The 19,077-nt window shown below is 41.9% G+C and overlaps 1 protein-coding gene across 3 annotated transcripts in view; it reads left to right on the forward strand.

Annotated features, from left to right (window-relative positions):
• Positions 1 to 2,242, forward strand: part of LOC148163660 (serine/threonine-protein kinase greatwall-like) — a 35,432-nt gene extending 33,190 nt beyond the window's left edge. For all 3 annotated transcript variants that reach the window (XM_088025768.1, XM_088025769.1, XM_088025770.1), the window contains one exon: positions 1,898 to 2,242. In XM_088025768.1, the coding sequence (XP_087881894.1) occupies positions 1,898 to 2,055 (158 nt within the window). In that variant the 3' untranslated portion in view covers positions 2,056 to 2,242. The remainder of the gene's footprint in view (positions 1 to 1,897) is intronic.
• Positions 2,243 to 19,077: the final 16,835 nt, after the last annotated feature.

Genomic DNA, 19,077 nt, shown 5'->3' on the forward strand with positions numbered 1-19,077 from the left:
TAGAGTGACTTCTAGGTGCCAGGCAATGGGTGCTGGAGGTATCCTAGGGATGAACCAGACTAAAATCCATGTACTTGTACACCTTACTCTGTAGGGGAAAGACACAGGTAATGAGATACAATATGACATAATGCATCTAGCAGTGAGTACTGAGAAGAAAGATGAAGCAAGTGAGTGGATACAAAGTTTGACAAGAGATTTTCTAGCTGGAGTGGTCAGGAAGACCTCTGTGAACAGTGGGATTTGAGGAAAATCCTATGTAAAGTGAGGGTGCAGACATTTGAAAGCTCAGCTTTAAAAATTACTTTAGGAGTTTTCAACTGGGGCAATTTTGCTTCGCAAGGGACGAAATAAACAGAGATAGAACACCATTCTCACCAATGACCTCAGATTTTTGTTTGTTTGTTTAATGAACAGTTTACATAGTGAAGCAGATGACAGGAGAGGTCTTCGGTTAAAAAACAGTTGTTGCAACAACTGTTTATACAGTTAATCTTAAACTGGCTTAGAATTCTTTTGTGAGTTCAGTTTAAATAAATAGTTATGATGAGAGAGTCATAAAGCATCACATCGCAGCCAGATATCAGTTTAAGAGTTACTGCTATAAGTAACTCTAATCCATGCTCAGACATTTATTTTGAACAATTAAGAGACAGATTCTTTTTGCTATTTTATTGTTTTCCTACCAGTCTCTTACTTTAGGGAAAAACCAACTTGTAGATATGTTGACTTCCCAAGCCATCACTCCAAATATAGACACATAATTCTTTCCTCTCTGTGTAGTCTTCTCCCAATATTTTCCTTAAATTTGGTTGTTGGTTTTTTGAACTACTTAATGCCTTGATTGTCACTTAATTTTTTTGCCAACATCCCTATATTTGTCTTATAAAGTGAAAGGTTGAGGATACGGGAAGTTGTGTCTAGCAACCAAATATCACAGGGTGATCAAAAGAGCATGTTTTCATTTTATTTTATTTATTTTTTGTTTAAATATTTTATTTATTTATTTGTCAGATAGAGAGAGAGACAGAGAACACAAGCAGGGGGAGAAGCGGACTCCCCGCGGAGCAGGGAGCCCGATGCGGGACTCGATCCCAGGCCCCTGGGATCATGACCTGAGCTGAAGGCAGACGCTTAACGGACTGAGCCACCCAGGCATCCCGCATGTTTTCATTTTAGCAGGTAGAAGGAATTAGGAAAGAAGACAGGTACCACAAATGTAGCTAAAGAGATGAGCAAAGTTGAGATCTTGTAAGTGAAGCGTAAAGACTCCAGATATATTCATGCTGCTAAAAGGGCATGTAGTCGAGATACAATCAATGAAACCAAAGAAGTCAACCATGAAGAGAATATGTCACAAATGTCATCAGTGTATGTGTTGAAATCACCATGAAGGATAAGGATGGGGCATAGGAAAGAAATTAAGGTAGTGGAGGATGACGTTTTTACCAGAGTTACCTAGGGTAATCGGTGGTGATAAGGATTGCAGAGATAGAAACAGGTAGCAAGGACTTGGAATGAGAAGTGGAGCATTAATCATGAAGATCAGTGGTGTGGAAGCTGTGTCTGGGAGCAGGAAGCAGGCCAAGCTCTTCTCCCATCAAGTCAGGGATTGTGTGAGAAGATGGAGGCATGAGATAATATAGGCTTCTATTAAGGAAAACCATACATTCACTCATTTGATGAATACAGGCCAAGCACCTGTCGTGTGTCAAGTGTTATACAAAATGACATAATGTGAGCCATTGTGAAGTACATGGAAGACAGACATTGAACACATATGTATGAAGCAAAACCGGGCAACATATATCTGAGATCTTCCCTTACTTCCTGTAAAACAGTACTTACTTAGGTAACAGTGTTATAATGCTCTGTTTTGTTTTATATTTTTCCTAAGAGCTGAAACGTCATCCTCTCTTCAGTGATGTGGACTGGGAAAATCTGCAGCATCAAACTATGCCTTTCATACCCCAACCAGATGACGAAACAGATACATCCTACTTTGAAGCCAGAAATAATGCTCAGCACCTGACCGTATCTGGATTTAGTCTATAGCACATAAATTTTCCTTTTAATCTAATCTTGGCTTATAAGCTATCATAATTATATACTCCTTCATAAGAGAGTGATCTAAGGGGGAAGAAGAATCATTATGTTACTTGGATCGATGAGTTTTTAATGTATGTTACAGCTTCCACAGAGTTAAAAGTCTCTCAAGAATACAGTCAATGACTTATCTTAATCTCAGAGTTGTATATACATCGTCAAAACTTTTTTCACTTTATTTATTTTGTTACCGCACCTTATGAAAATTCATACATCAGTAAAACTAGAATGACACTACTCTGTTAGAAAAGGAACAAGCTTTGAGCCTAACTTTCTTTCACATGTTGATTTCAGTCCACCATTCACAGTTTGGTGTTAAAATAAAATCATATGGTTTAATTTTAATTTGTTTGGACATGATTGCCTGCAAAAGCTGAAGTCTTGAGAGCAATCATTTAAGCTTGCACTTGTGGCCTCAAAACTGCAGCTGGGAAACTCCTTCACTTGGTAGTGTAACTCCTTTAGGGAATGAGGAATAAAAGGGATAGAGGCTTTAGCTTACTTTGAAACAGTCTTGCTGCCTTCACTACTTCTGGTGCTTTCTCTACAATACATATTTGCTTAAAATTGTACTGGAGAGCTTAGGTGTGATATGCTGTAGCAATTTTAACAGCTTATTCAATTTTAATAAAACGTGGTGGTTTACATTTTAAAAGAATTTGTTTAAAACCTGTGCAACATTACAAGAAACAACCTGATCCTTAAAAATAAATAATTTCTTTTTGCTTAATAAATGTAACACTTCAAGTATATTATCTGTCAACATCCTTCTATTAAATATATATACACACTAAGATTCAACTTCACTGTAATAATTTGTTACCCAGTGGTAAATAGATGGGTGAGTAGTCAGAGATAAAGGAAGATGGTGACAAAGTAGGAGGACCCTAGTCTTGCCTCGTCCCATGAATAGAACTACATAACGATCAAATCATCCTAAATACCCCAGAAACAGACCTGAGGACGAAGAGAACAAACTCTACAACTAAAGGGAGAGAAGAAGCCACATCGAACATGGTAGGAAGTATGGAGACATGGTTTCGGAGAGAAAATGGATCCTGGTTGTTGTGGAGGGGAAGGAGCCATGGTCACAGAGAAGGGCGAGAGAGAGGAGCACACTGGATCTCACAAGGAGGTTTCCCCATAGCCACCTGGCTTGGAAAACAAGAGGGGCTGAATTTCATGAGTTCTTGCAACTAGGAGGGCTGAAAGCCTGGAGTTTTAAAGTTCAACAGGATTGACTGGGATAGAGCCCATAGGCACTATGCGGCTCCTAGAGAGAAGGCAGACAAACCTGGGGGCAGACAGCTTGGAAAGAACGATCTAAAGAGTGCTGGGGCACATGGTGGGGAGATTACTCCCTCTTCTTGGAGCTGCCCCTGAGAGGCAGAGTTCATGCAGACATCTCTCCGGGGACAGAGGTACCAGCTAGTGCCATTTACCTCTCCTACCCCTCAGCATAAACAGGGAGCTACCTGTAGGAAGCCCTGTGGCACCAATATTGGCTACCTAACTTACTTACGCCAAGCACCATCCCCCTGCACTCCAGTGGAACCACCCTTCTCAGTTAGGCTTGCCTCAGTCCCACTGTGGGGGCCCCCTCCCCCAGAAGACCAGCACAAAGCCTAGCCCATACCACATCTCCCAACCAGAGAGTTTTGCAGGGCCTCAGTTCCAGTGGAGATGGTGACAGGACTCGTTTCACAAACAGACGAAAGCACACCTAGTTAAAACTCACCACATTCAAGCCAGGTCCCAAACACAGGCAAAGAGCCTTTGCAGATGACTGGCATCAGGGACAGAGCAGTCAGAACAAAACAGCAGAGTGCGCACAACACACACCGGAGGCACTCACTGAAGCACCAGGCTGTGGGCTCGACAGGACATCTTCAAGAGGCCATTACTGTCAGGAGCACGAGACATAATTGGAACACAGACAAGAAGGCAGCGACTTAGACAAAATGAGAAGTCAGAGGAATTTATCCCAAATGAAAACAAGATAAGGCCACAGGCAAAGATCTAAATGAAATGTAAGTAATATGCCTGTTAGAATTAAAAGCAACAGGGGGGTGCCTGGGTGGCTCAGTCAGTTGGGTGTCTGCCTTCGGCTCAAGTCATGATCCCTACCTGGGATCGAGCCCCTCATCGGGCTCCCTGCTCAGCGAGGAGTCTGCTTCTCCCTCTCTCTCCCCTTGCTGCTCCCCCTGCTTGTACTCTCTCTCTCTCTCTGTCTCAAATAAATAAAATCTTTTAAAAATAAAAATAAAAAATAAAAAATTGAAAGCAACAATCATAAGGACACCCCCTGGGCTTGAGAAAGGAAAAAAAGACATCAGTGTGATCCTTACTGTAGAGAAAAGTTCAAAAAGAATCAGAGATGAAGAGTGCCATAAACTAGATTAGAAACATGGTTCTAGAAGGCTGGAAGAAGCAGAGGAATGAATTAGTGACCCAGAAGACAAAGCAGTGGAAAGCAATGAAGCTGAACAAACGAGAGAGAATCACACCAAATGAGACTAGAGTTAGGGAACTCCGTGACTCCACCAAATGTAATAATATTCGCATTATAGGATCCCCAGAAGAAAAAGAGAAAAGGGGGCAGAAAATTTATTTGAAGAAATAATAGGTGAAAAATTCCTTAAGTTGGAGAAGGAGATAGACATCCAGATCTAGGAGGCAAAGAGAACTCCCATCAAAATCAACAAAAGGAGGCCCACACCAAGAAATATTGTAATTAAATTTGCAAAATATAGTGATAAAAAAATCTTAAAAGCGACCAAAAAAGTCATTAACCTTCAAGGAAAAACCCATAAGGCTAGCAATACGTTTTTCAACAAAAACTTGGCAAGCCAGAAGGGAGTGGTGTGATAAATTCCAAGTGCTGAGTGGAAAAAATCTGCAGCCAAGAATACTCTATCCAGCAAGGCTATCATTCAGAATAGAATGAGAGCTAAAGAGTTTCCAGACAAAACTAAAGGAGTTTGTGGCCACTAAACCAGCCATGTAAGAAATATTACAGGGTACTTTTTGATTGGAAAGGAGAGACCAAAAATGACAGTATAGAAGCAGGAAACATAAAAGCAATAAAAATGAATCTTTTTTTTTTTTGAAAGATTTTATTTATTTGAGAGAGAGCACAAGCAGGGGCAGTGGCAGAGGGAGAGGGAAAAGCAGGCTCCCCGCTGAGCAGGGAGCCAGACGTGGGGCTCAGTCCCAGGACCCCGGGATCATGACCTGAGCTGAAGGCATTCGCTTAACTGACTGAGCCACCCAGGTGATTTCTATACACCAATAATGGAGCAACAGAAAGAAAAATTAAGAAATCAATCCCATTTACAATTGCACCAAAGATAAGAAGATACCTAGTAACAAACCGAACCAAAGAGGTGAAAGACCTGTACTCTGAAAACTATAAAACACTGATTAAATTGAAGATGACAGAAAGAAATGGAAAGACATTCCATGTTCACGGATTGGAAGAACAAATATTGATAAAATGTCTACACTACCCAAAGCAATCTACACATTTAAAACAATCCCTATCAAAATATGAAAAGCATTTTTCACCGAGCTAAAACAAACAATCTTAAAATTTGTATGGTACTACAAAAGACCCCAAATAGCCAAAGCAATGTTAAAAAGGAAAAACAAAGTGGGAGGCATCACAATTCTGGACTTCAAGTTATATTACAATCAAAACATGTACTGGTACTGGCACAAAAATAGACACATAGATCAATGGAACAGAAGAGAAAACACAAAAATGAACCCACAACTATATGGTCAATTAATCTTTAACAAGGCAGGAAAGTATATCCAGTGGGAAAAAGACAGCCTCTTCAATAAAGGGTGTTGGGAAATCTGGACAGCACCATGGAAAAGAATGACACTGGACCACTTTCTTACACCATAGACAAAAACGAATTCAAAATGGGAGCGGAGTAAGATGGCAGAGGAGTAGGAGACCTGGATTTCGTCTGGTCTCAGGAATTCAGCTGAATAGGGATCAAACCATTCTGCACACCTACGAACTCAACAGGAGATCAAAGAGAAGAATAGCAACAACTCTGAAGAGAAAAGTGACCACTTTCTGGAAGGTAGGACGTACGGAGAAGTGAATCCGAGGCGATATTCGGGAGGATAGACGGCGGGGGAGGGGGCCTCCGTTGGCCGCTTCTGGCAAGTGATAGAGCCGCGGAGCACAAAATCGGAACTTTTAGAAGTCGGCTCCGCTGAGGGACGTCGCTCCAGTGGCTAAGCGGGGCGGTGGAACCCTCGCTGGGACAGTGTGGTCTCAGGACTCAGGGTCACAGAAAGACCAGGGGTGCCTGAGTGCGGCAGAGCTCCCAGGTATCGGAGCGGGGAAGCCGGCTGCAGAGACGGAGCCGAGGCGTGGGCTCTCAACTCGGGGTTGCCATAAACTGTGATCCGCGGCCCAGTCGGGCCACTACTCCTCCAGCAGGGACCCAACAAGTGGCAGATCCGGGGAGACTCCCCTTCCTCCCCCGGGAGGAGCGGCGCGGGAACGCACCGCAGGGATCTGCTGGGTTTGGAGACTCCACATGGGGTCGAGTGCCAGAGATAGAAACACTCGGTCACAGGCTGGGTGAGCATGGAGTGTGGCCGGAGACCGGGGAGACGGGAGTGACTGCTTTTCTCTGGGGGCGCACTGACGAGCGGGGCCCCGATTTCTCAGCTCCTCCGGGCGGAGATTGGGAGGCCACCATTTTCACTCTGGGCCTCCAAAGCTGTACCGAGAGCTTGCAGGGAAAAAAAGCTCCTGAGAGCAAACCCGAGCAGATTGCTTAGCCCGGACCCACAAGGGCGGGGCAATTCCGCCTCCAGCAAAGACATTTGGGAACCACGGCAACAGGCCCCTCCCCCAGAAGATCAGCACGAACAGCCAGCAAGCCAAGACCAAGTTTACCGATCAAGGAGAACGGGAGAACTCCAGCGCTAGGGGAATACTACACATAGAATTCATGGCTTTTTTACCACGATTCATTAGTTTTTCAAAGTTAATTTTTTTAACTGTTTTTTTTTAATTTTTCTTTTTCCCTTTTTCAACCAACATCTTATCAATTCCTTTTTTAAAAAAACATGTTTTTATTTTTCATTTTTAGAATCATATTTTATCCCATCATAGTAGTTACCCTTATTTTTGGCATATATATATAAGTTGTTCTCTCTTTAAAATTTTGAGATACAGTTTCTTCTAACAGATCAAAATATACCCTAAATCACTAGTGTATGGCTTTGTTCTAGTCTCCTGCCTGATCATATTCTCTCCCTTTTTTTTCTTTTTTAAATCTTCTTTCTTTTTTCAAACAACTTATTATCTTATCAATTCCTTTTAAAAAATCTTTTATACTTTTCATCTTTACAGTCATCTTCCATCCCTTCATTGTATCAACCCTTATTTTGTACATATATAAGTCTTTCTTCCTTTAAAATTTTAGGAGGCACTTTTTCTAACAGACCAAAATACGCCCAAAATCTAGTGTGTGGCACTGATCTGTGCACTAGCCTGATCATATTTAATCATATTCTGTTCTTTTAATTTTATTCTGTTTTTGTTTGGTTTTGTGTTTTTCTTTCTCTTTTTTTTTTTTCTCTTTCTTTTTTCTTTCTTTCCCTTTCTTTTCCCCTGGTTTCAGGTCTTTTCTGATTTGTATAGAGTATATTTGCTGGGGACGTTGTTAACCTGTTAGCATTCTGTTCTCTCCTTCATCTATTCTCCTCTGGACAAAATGACAAGACGAAAAAAATCACCTCAGCAAAAAGAACAAGAGGTAGTACCGTCTGCCAGGGACCTACTCAATACGGACATTAGTATGATGTCGGACCTAGAGTTCAGAATCATGCCTTTAAAGATACTAGCTGGGCTTGAGAAACACGTGGAAGTTATTAGAGAAACCCTTTCTGGAGAAATAAAAGAACTAAAATCTAATCGAGTTGAAATCAAAAAGGCTATTAATGAGGTTCAATCAAAAATGGGGGCACTAACTGCTAGGATAAATGCAGAAGAGAGAATCAGCAATATTGAAGAACAAATGATGGAAAATAAAGAGGCTGAGAAAAAGAGAGAAAAACAACTACAGGATCACGAGGGCAGAATTCGAGAGAGAAGCGATACGATAAGATGAAACAACATTAGAATAATTGGGATCCCAGAGAAGAAGAAAGAGAGAGGGGGGCAGAAGGTATATTGGAGCAAATTATATCAGAGAACGTCCCTAATGTGGGGAAGAAAACAGGTATCAAAATCCAGGAGGCACAGAGAACCCCTCTCAAAATCAATAAAAATAGGTCTACACCCCGACATCTAATAGTAAAACTTACGAGTCTCAGAGACAAAAAGAAAATCCTGAAAGCAGCTCGGGAGAAGAGATATGTAACCTACAATGGTAAAACATTCGATTGGCAACAGACCTATACACAGAGACCTGGCAGGCCAGAAAGGACTGGCATGATATCTTCAGAGCACTAAACGAGAAAAATACGCAGCCAAGAATACTATATCCAGCTAGGTTGTCACTGAAAATAGAAGGAGAGATAAAAAGTTTCCAGGACAAACAAAAACTAAAGGAATTTGCAAACACGAAACCAGCCCTATAAGAAATATTGAAAGGGGTCCTCTAAGCAAAGAGAGAGCCTAAAAGCAGCATAGATCAGAAAGGAACACAGACAATATACAGTAACAGTCACCTTACAGGCAATACAATGGCACTAAATTCATATCTTTCAAAAGTTACCCTGAATGTAAATGAGATAAATGCCCCAATCAAAAGACACAGGCTATCAAATTGGATGAAAAAACAAGACCCATCAATATGCTGTCTGCAAGAGACTCATTTTAGACCCAAAGACACCCCCACATTGAAAATGAGGGGGTGGAAAACCATTTACCATGCTAATGGACACCAAAAGAAAGCTGGGGTGGCAATCCTTCCATCAGACAAATTAGATTTTAAACCACAGACTGTAATAAGAGATGAAGAAGGACACCATATCCTACTTAAAGGGTCTATCCAACAAGAAGATCTAACAATTGTAAATATCTATGCCCCTAACATGGGAGCAGCCAATTATATAAGGCAATTAATAACAAAAGCAAAGAAACACATTGACAACAATACAATAATAGTGGGGGACTTTAACACCCCCCGGACTGAAATGGAGAGATCATCTAAGCAAAAGATCAATAAGGAAATAAAGACTTTAAATGACACACTGGACCAAATGGACTTCACAGACATATTCAGAACATTCCATCCCAAAGCAACGGAATACACATTCTTCTCTAGTGCCCATGAAACATTCACCAGAATTGATCACATCCTAGGTCACAAATCAGGTCTCCACCGGTATCAAAAGATTGGGATTATTCCCTGCATATTTTCAGACCACAATGCTTTGAAACTAGAACTCAATCACAAGAGGAAAGTCGGAAAGAACTCAAATACATGGAGGCTAAAGAGCATCCTACTAAAGAAGGAATGGGTCAACCAGGAAATTAAAGAAGAATTTAAAAAATTCATGGAAACCAATGAAAATGAAAACACAGCTGTTCAAAATCTTTGGGATACAGCAAAGGCAGTCCTGGGAGGAAAGTATATAGCAGTACAAGCCTTTCTCAAGAAACAAGAAAGGTCTCAAATACCCAACCTAACCCTACACCTAAAGGAGCTGGAGAAAGAACAGCAAATAAAGCCTAAACCCAGCAGGAGAAGAGAAATAATAAAGATTAGAGCAGAAATCAATGAACTAGAAACCAAAGAACAGTAGAACAGATCAACGAAACTAGGAGCTGGCTCTTTGAAAGAATTAACAAGGTTGATAAACCCCTGGCCAGACTTATCAAAAAGAAAAGAGAAATGACCCAAATCAACAAAATCATGAATGAAAGCGGAGAGATCACAACCAACACCAAAGAAATACAAACAATTATAAGAACATATTATGAGCAACTCTATGCCAGCAAATTAGATAACCTGGAAGAAATGGGTGCATTCCTAGAGATGTATCCACTACCAAAATTGAACCAGGAAGAAATAGAAAACCTGAACAGACCTATAACCACTAAGGAAATTGAAGCAGTCATCAAAAGTCTCCCAAGAAACAAAAGCCCAGGGCCAGATGGCTTCCCAGGGGAATTCTACCAAACATTTAAAGAAGAATTAATACCTATTCTCCTGAAACTGTTCCAAAAAATAGAAATGGAAGGAAAACTTCCAAACTCATTTTATGAGGCCACCATTACCTTGATCCCAAAACCAAAGACCCCATCAAAAAGGAGAATTACAGACGCATATCCTTGATGAACATGGATGAAAAAATTCTCACCAAAATACTAGCCAATAGGATCCAACAGTACATTAAAAGGATTATTCACCATGACCAAGTGGGATTTATCCCTGGGCTGCAAGGTTGGTTCAACATCCGCAAATCAATCAACGTGATACGATACATTAACAAAAGAAAGAACAACAATCATATGATCCTCTCAATAGATGCAGAAAAAGCATTTGACAAAGTACAGCATCCTTTCTTGATCAAAACTCTTCAGAGGATAGGGATAGAGGGTACATAGCTCAATATCATAAAAGCCATCTATGAAAAACCTACAGCGAATATCATCCTCAGTGGGGAAAAGCTGAGAGCTTTTCACCTAAGGTCAGGAACACGGCAGGGATGTCCACTATCACCACGGCTATTCAACATAGTACTAGAAGTCCTAGCCACAGCAATCAGACAACAAAAAGAAATCAAAGGCTTCCAAATCGAAAGAGAGAAAGTCAAACTCTCACTCTTTGCAGATGATATGATCCTGTATGTGGAAAACCCAAAAGACTCCACCCCAAAACTGCTAGAACTCATACAGGAATTCAGTAAAGTGGCAAGATATAAAATCAATGCACAGAAATCAGTGGCATTCCTATACACCAACGATAAGACAGAAGAGAGGCAAATCAAGGAGTCGATCCCATTTACAATTGCACCCAAAACCATAAGATACCTAGGAATAAATTTGACCAAAGAGGCAAAGGATCTGTACTCAGAAAACTATAAAATACTCATGAAAGAAATTGAAGAAGACACAAAGAATTGGAAAAACATTCCATGCTCATGGATTGGAAGAAAAAACATTGTGAAGATGTCAATGCTACCTAGAGCAATCTACACATTCAATGCAATCCCTATCAAAATACCATCCACTTTTTTCAAAGAAATGGAACAAATATCCTAAAATTTGTATGGAACCAGAAGAGACCCCGAATAGCCAGAGGAATGTTGAAAAAGAAAAGCAAAGCTGGCGGCATCACAATTCCGGACTTCCAGCTCTATTACAAAGCTGTCATCATCAAGACAGTATGGTACTGGCACAAAAACAGACACATAGATCAATGGAACAGAATAGAGAGCCCAGAAATGGACCCTCAACTCCATGGTCAACTAATCTCTGACAAAGCAGGAAAGAATGTCCAATGGAAAAAAGACAGTCTCTTCAACAAATGGTGTGGGGAAAATTGGACAGCCACATGCAGAAGAATGAAACTGGACCATTTCCTTACACCACACACAAAAATAGACTCCAAATGGTTGAAAGACCTCAATATGAGACAGGAGTCCATCCAAATCCTAAAGGAGGACACAGGTAGCAACCTCTTCGACCTCAGCCGCAGCAACTTCTTCCTAGAAACATCGCCAAAGGCAAGGGAAGCGAGGGCAAAAATGAACTATTGGGATTTCATCAAGATAAAAAGCTTTTGCACAGCAAAAGAAACAGTCCACAAAACCAGAAGACAACGGACAGAATGGGAGAAGATATTTGCAAATGACATATCAGATAAAGGGCTAGTATCCAAAATCTATAAAGAACTTATCAAACTCAACAACCAAAGAACAAATAATCCAATCAAGAAATGGGTAGAAGAGATGAACAGACATTTTTCCAAAGAAGACATCCAAATGGCCAACAGACACATGAAAAAGTGCTCAACATCGCTCGGCATCAGGGAAATCCAAATCAAAACCTCAATGAGATACCACCTCACACCCGTCAGAATGGCTAAAATTAACAAGTCAGGAAATGACAGATGTTGGCGGGGATGCAGAGAAAGGGGAACCCTCCTACACTGTTGGTGGGAATGCAAGCTGGTGCAACCACTCTGGAAAACAGTATGGAGGTTCCTCAAACAGTTGAAAATAAAGCTACCATAGGATCCAGCAATTGCACTACTGGGTATTTACCCCGAAGATACAAATGTAGGGATCCGAAGCGGTGCGTGTATCCCAATGTTTATAGCAGCAATGTCCCCAATAGCCAAACTGTGGAAAGAGCCAAGATGTCCATCGACAGATGAATGGATAAAGAAGATGTGGTGTATATATACACAATGGAATATTATGCAGCCATCAAAAGGAATGAGATCTTGCCATTTGCAACGACGTGGATGGAACTGGAGGGTGTTATGCTGAGCGAAATAAGTCAATCAGAGAAAGACATGTATCATATGACCTCACTGATATGGGGAATTCTTAATCTCAGGAAACAAACTGAGGGTTGCTGGAGTGGGGGTGGGGTGGGAGGGATGGGGTGTCTGGGTGATAGACATTGGGGAGGGTATGTGCTATGGTGAGCACTATGAATTGTGCAATACTGTTGAATCACAGATCTGTACTTCTGAAACAAATAATGCAATATATGTTAAGAAAAAAAAAGAAGAAGAAGATAGCAAGCGAGGAAGAATGAAGGGGAGTAAGTCGGAGGGGGAGACAAACCGTGAGAGATGATGGACTCTGAAAAACAAACTGAGGGTTCTAGAGGGGAGGGGGTGGGGGGATGGTTTAGCCTGGTGATGGGTATTAAAGAGGGCACATTCTGCGTGGAGCACTGCGTGTTATGCACAAACAATGAATCATGGAACACTACATCACAAACTAATGATGTAATTTATGGTGATTAACATAACAATAAAAAATTAAAAAAAAGAATTCAAAATGGAATAAAGACCTAACTGTGAGACCTGAAACTATACAAATCCTAGAAAAGAACACAGGCAGTATCCCCTTTGACATCCGCTATATCGACTTCTTTCTAGATATGTCTCCAAAGGCAAGGGAAACCAAAGAATAAACTAATGGGACTACAGCGAAATAAAACCTGCACAGCGAAGAAACCAATTAACAAAACTAAAAGGCAACCTACTGAATGGGAAAAGATATTTGCAAATGACATATCTGATAAAGGGTTAGTATTCAAAATATATAGAGAACTGATACAACTGAATACCCAAAAAACAAATAATCCAAATTAAAAATGGGCAGAAGACATGAATAGACATTTTTCCAAAGAAGACATCCAGATGGCCAACAGACGTAAAAAGATGCTCAACATCACTCATCATCAGGGAAATACAAATCAAAACTACAATAAGATACCACCTCACACCTGCCAGAATGGCTAAAATCAACAACACAAAAAACAACAGGTGTTGGTGAGGATGTGGAGGAAGGGGAACGCTCTTACGCTGTTGGTGGGAGTGCAATCTGGTACAACCACTCTGAAGAACAGTATAGAGGTTCCTCAAAAAGTTAAAAATAGAACTATCCTATGATCCAGCAACTGCACTATTAGGAATTTACCCAAGGAATATAAAAATACTAATTCAAAGGGCTATTGCACCCCTATGTTTATGGCAGCATTATTTACAATAACCAAATTATGGAAACAGCCCAAGAGTCCACTGATTGATGAATGGAGAAAGATGTGGTGATATTCCACATCTTTCTCCATTTCCACATCAGAGAGAGAGAGAGAGGGAGGGAGGGAGGGAGGGAGGAACATTACTCAGCTATAAAAAAGAATGAGATCTTGGCATTTGCAACGATGTGGATAGAACTAGAGAGTATTATGCCAAGTGAAATAACTCAGTCAAGACAAATACCATATGATTTCACTCATACGTGGAATTTCAGAAACAAAACAGGGCGCCTGGGTGGCTCAGATGGTTAAGTGTCTGCCTTTGGCTCAGGTCATGATCCCAGGGTCCTGGGATCGAGTCCCGCATTGGGCTCCCTGCTCAGTGGGGAGCCTGCTTCTCCCTCTTGCTTCTCTCTCTCTCTCTCTCTGTCTCTCATGAATAAATAAATAAAATCTTTTAATAAAAAAAAGAAAAAAAACAAACAAGCAAATGGGAAAGGGAGATGAAGAGACCAAGAAACAGACTCTTAACTACAGAGAACACCCAGATGGTTAGCAGAGAGGAGGTGGGCGGGGCATGCGTGGAATAGGTGATGGAGATTAAGGAGGGCACTTGCTGTGATGAGCACCGGGTGATGTACCAAAAAGTTGAATCACTACATTGTGCACCAGAAACTAATATTACACTGTATGTTAGCTAACAGGAATTTAAATAAAAAAATTTTAAAAATAAATGGGTGAGTAGTAAAAACTTAGGAAACGAAATCCTCAGTGCATCTTGGAGATAGCCAAAAGTAAATCCAATTTACACTACAGAAGTCCTCAAATAGGTTCAGTCAGGTGTAGGCACCAGAAACATCCCAAAGTAAGGGTCAAAAGGAGTGGTTAAAATAATTCCTTGAATTCCATATTAGAAGCCAAATCGTAGATCTCCTCCCCAACTGCACACACTCTTCTAAATATGCCCTCCCTTCCTCTTGCCAAATAGTGTGGGATTTTCCTCTTTATAGGCAAACAGAGAGGATCCCAAGCACACACGAAAGCAGGGGTACTGACTGTGCTGTAGATCTTTCATTTGCCCCTCCAGATCCCCTTCCACCCTTCTCCAGCCTGCTGTGTGTCCTGGGAAGCTGACTAGTGTTGGCTACATCAACAGACGGCCCTATACTCTGGCTTCCGGTTAGATTTGGCTACCGGGGAGTATGACCAGGAGATCCCAGGGAAGGAAAAGACGGAGGTTGGAAGATTGATTCCCACACTTTCTTCCCTGTAGGTCCAGGTAGGCTGGTTGCCTCTCCACCAGTTTTCAGCTCTTGTAAAGTAACTGTCTCCACAGTACCAATCTGTCTGTGGCATCTGATAATGCTCCTTCCCCTTATCACTGGAGACCTACTGTTATTACCTCCGAAGGTACTTGTTATGATCTGAACTGTGTCATCCCAAAATTCGTATGTTGAAGTCCTAACCTTCAGGACCTCAGACTGTAAGTGTTTTTGGAGATTGAGTCTTTAAAGAGGGAGTTAAGTTAAATGAGGCCATTAGGGTGGCCTCATATAACTCATATAGTAATTACTGCGTCCTTAAAGGAGAGTAGGGGGCGCCTGGGTGGCTCAGATGGTTGGGCGTCTGCCTTCGGCTCCGGTCGTGATCTCGGGGTCCTGGGATCGAGCCCCGCGTCGGGCTCCCGGCTCCGCGGGAAGCCTGTTTCTCCCTCTCCCGCTCCCGCTGCTTGTACTCTATCGCTGTCTCTGTCGAATAAATAAATAAAATCTTTAGAAAAAGAAAACTAGAGTAGGACACAAATACAGAGCTTAGACTGTGTGAAGTTGCAGGCGAAAGATGGCCACCTATAAGCCAAGGAGAGAGACCGCAAAAGAAATCAATCCTGACAATATGCTGACCTTGGACTTGTAAACTCCAGACTGTGAGAAAATAAATGGGCTTTACTACTGGGTTGTTTTCGCCACCTCGTCTATGGTACTTTGTTGTGGCAGCCCTAGCAAACTGACATAGCACTAAACTATTCCTTGTGGTTTCCTTATGCCCTACCCATTCCTGTATAAATAGGCTCTTTGTTGCACTCTCCTCAACATATCCAAATGAATCTGCCGTTTCTGTTGGGTCTCTAATACAATAATGGCACTAAAATGGGCTTTAAGCGAACATGTACACCAAATGCCAAGACCCCCCAGCCCATGGGACGCCTGGGTGGCTCAGTCGGTTAAGCGTCTGCCTTCAGCTCAGGTCATGATGTCAGGGTCCTGGGATAAGCCCCGCATCGGGCTCCCTGCTCGGCGGGAAGCCTGCTTCTGCCTCTGCCACTCCGCTTGTTCATGGTCTCTCTCTCGCTGACAAATAAATAAATAAAATCTTAAAAAAAAAAAAAAAGACCCCCAGCCCTCTAACCCCGACCCTCAGTCAGCTCCCAGAATGTAGATAGAAATGATCTAACCCTCTAGGCACGAGATAAGTAGAGTGTTATCAGGAATTTAACCAGCTCAAGAGATCTTTAAAAATATCCAAAGATGGGGCGCCTGGCTGGCTCAGTCAGCAGAGCATGTGATTCTTGATCTCCAGGTCATGAGTTCGAACCCCACTTAAGATATAGAGTTTACTTAAAAGAAAAAAAGAAAAAGAAATCCAAAGATGTGACATGGATGTTCCCCAACTTTAAACGGCTTACACAGAAAGCCCTTCAGTGAAGCCTAGTGTATCTAAGCCCCACTGAGAGCCTCCAATCAGCTTTGTAGTCTCTTACTCACAAATATGACCAAACAACCAAGATTACTGGATACCTGAGGAAAGTCTTTTTAACTATATAGACCAAAACAATTTGGAGAAAAAGTAATGAGGGCAACAGAGTCTACACACAGAGAGAAAACTTCAAAAGTATTATCATTAGTATCCCCAGAGAGATTTTAAAGGATATTGCATATAGTATAGTATAAAGAAAAGAATACTCCTGGGGCGACTGGGTGGCTCAGTCGTTAAGCGTCGGCCTTCGGCTCAGGTCATGATCCTGGGGTCCTGGGATCGAGCCCCGCATCGGGCTCCCTGCTCCGCGGGAAGCCTGCATCTCCCTCTCCCATTCCCCCTGCTTGTGTTCCCTCTCTTGCTCTGCCTCTCTCTGTCAAATAAATAAAATCTTTTAAAAAAATAAAAGATTCGCATTCCCTAAAGTCAGGGCTGCTCTCCTGTAAGGCACCCCCACTGCATGTGCAGGTGCCATCTGACCTCCTGTGTCACCCTGTGGGGCTTGGGGCTGGGAGCACCAGTACCAAAATGCCGATACTCTCGCTGCTAATATTGCTATGTATAATAAACCCTCCTTCGTTCTACTAGCATCCATAAAACTGTGCCAGGCAAACTTGCTAGCTTCCTGGTAGCATAAGATCTTAGACCCTTCAGTTTTGACGAGCAGTATTGCAAAGGTGGGGAAATGAAAAGGATACACGTGAGCAATGAATGTAAAGGAAGGAAAAATAATGAGATCTTCAATTTCAGTAGTGGGAAGTAAACAATTCCTAACACAAGGATCAAAGAATAGCAGTTCAAACATATTATTTAGGACCTTGGAGGTAAGTAGCCCCCCCAAAATCAACCAAAAGTGATGAAAGGAGTTGCTTCCGGGGAAGAAAAATATGGTAAAAATCCTTGAGGAAAGGGATCATATCCAGAGGATAAGTGGAGGAGACTGGCTCTTGTTTAAAACATAAATAAATAAATAAAAGTCTGTACCCTTGCACTGACATTTCCAGTATCTATCTTTTTTATAGCACTTTCAAAACCTGTGAAAGGGAATTGGATTTTATGTCTTCTCGTCCTACCTCTGTAAAAGGACTGATAGTGAAATAATCAAAAGGATAGTGCCAGCAGAATAGCTATCAGTTACTAAGTACTTACCGGGTCCTGAGCACTGTTCTCTGTATACTACATGTATTAACCCTACGACATTATTATCCAAATTTTATATACAAGGAAACTGAAACACAAGTTTTAAGTGATTTTCCCATAACTGCACACAATTCTAACCTAGACAGTCCGGCTCCAAAGCCTGCACACCACATCCGTCCGGAGAATCAAGAGGTGCCTACAGTAGTCAGGTCTCCGGCTGCAAGTGTCAGAAACCTAATTGAAACTACCTTAAGTAACAGGGGAAATTTATTAATCCATGTAAACAAATTGTATAAAGAGAGGGGTAGTGTTTCCAGAGTTCACTTGAATTCACTGTATCTGACTGGGGTCTAAGTTCTTAGGTCCAGATGTTGGCCTTATTATCTCAGCCTCCTCCAAGTTGCAGGATAGATGGCCCAGATCTCTACAGTATCAACCTTACAGGCTGTAATTCAAAGAGAAAGAGAATGAAATCTCGAGGTGCCACTGCACACCCTTCAGAACAGCTCAAATCCTAAACACTGACATCACCGAATGCTGGCAAAGACACGAAACGAGAACTCTTGTTCATTACTAGTGGGAATACAAAATAGTACAGCCACTCTGGAAGACATTTTGGCACTTTCTTATAAAACTAAACATACTGGGGCACCTGGGTGGCTCAGTCGGTGAGCATCTAACTCTTGATTTTGGCTCAGGTTGTGGTCTCAGGGTTGTGGGATCAAGCCCCACATTGGGCAATGTGTTGGCCGTGGAGCCTGTTGGGATTTTCTCTCTCTCCTTCTCTCTGCCCCTCCCCACCCCGCTCATGCTCTCTCTCCACTACCCCCCCCAAAAAAAACCTAACATACCTTTACCATGTGATCCAGCAATCATGCTCCTTGGTATTTACCCAAATGAGTATGACCACACAAAACCTGCACACAGTCGTTGACAGCAGTTTTATTCATAAGTGCTAAAATTTGGAAGCAACCAAGATGTTCTTCAATAGGTGGAAGGATAAATAAACTGTGGTGCATCCATACGATCAAATATGAGTCAGTGCTAAAAAGAAATAAGCTGGGGCGCCTGGGTGGCTCAGTCATTAAGCGTCTGCCTTCGGCTGAGGTCATGATCCCAGGGTCCTGGGATCGAGTCCCGAGTCGGGCGCCCTGCTCGGCTGGGAGCCTGCTTCTCCCTCTCCCTCCCCTCCCCGCTTGTGCGCTCTCTCTCTCTCAAATGAATAAATAAAATCTTTAGGAAAAAACAAAACAAAACAAACCAAAAAACACAAACTTCTCTCACCATATTCCACCTAAGACCAACTGTGTGTATTTAAGATGTCTTTGCTGATTAAGGGTGCACTGAGTGGCTAGGGGAAGCTAGCTATT

This window comes from Eumetopias jubatus, unplaced genomic scaffold, assembly GCF_037043125.1.
Source record: "Eumetopias jubatus isolate StellerSeaLion01/CBP00866 unplaced genomic scaffold, mEumJub1_p1.0 scaffold_8, whole genome shotgun sequence".
Taxonomy (NCBI): Eukaryota; Metazoa; Chordata; class Mammalia; order Carnivora; family Otariidae; genus Eumetopias; species Eumetopias jubatus.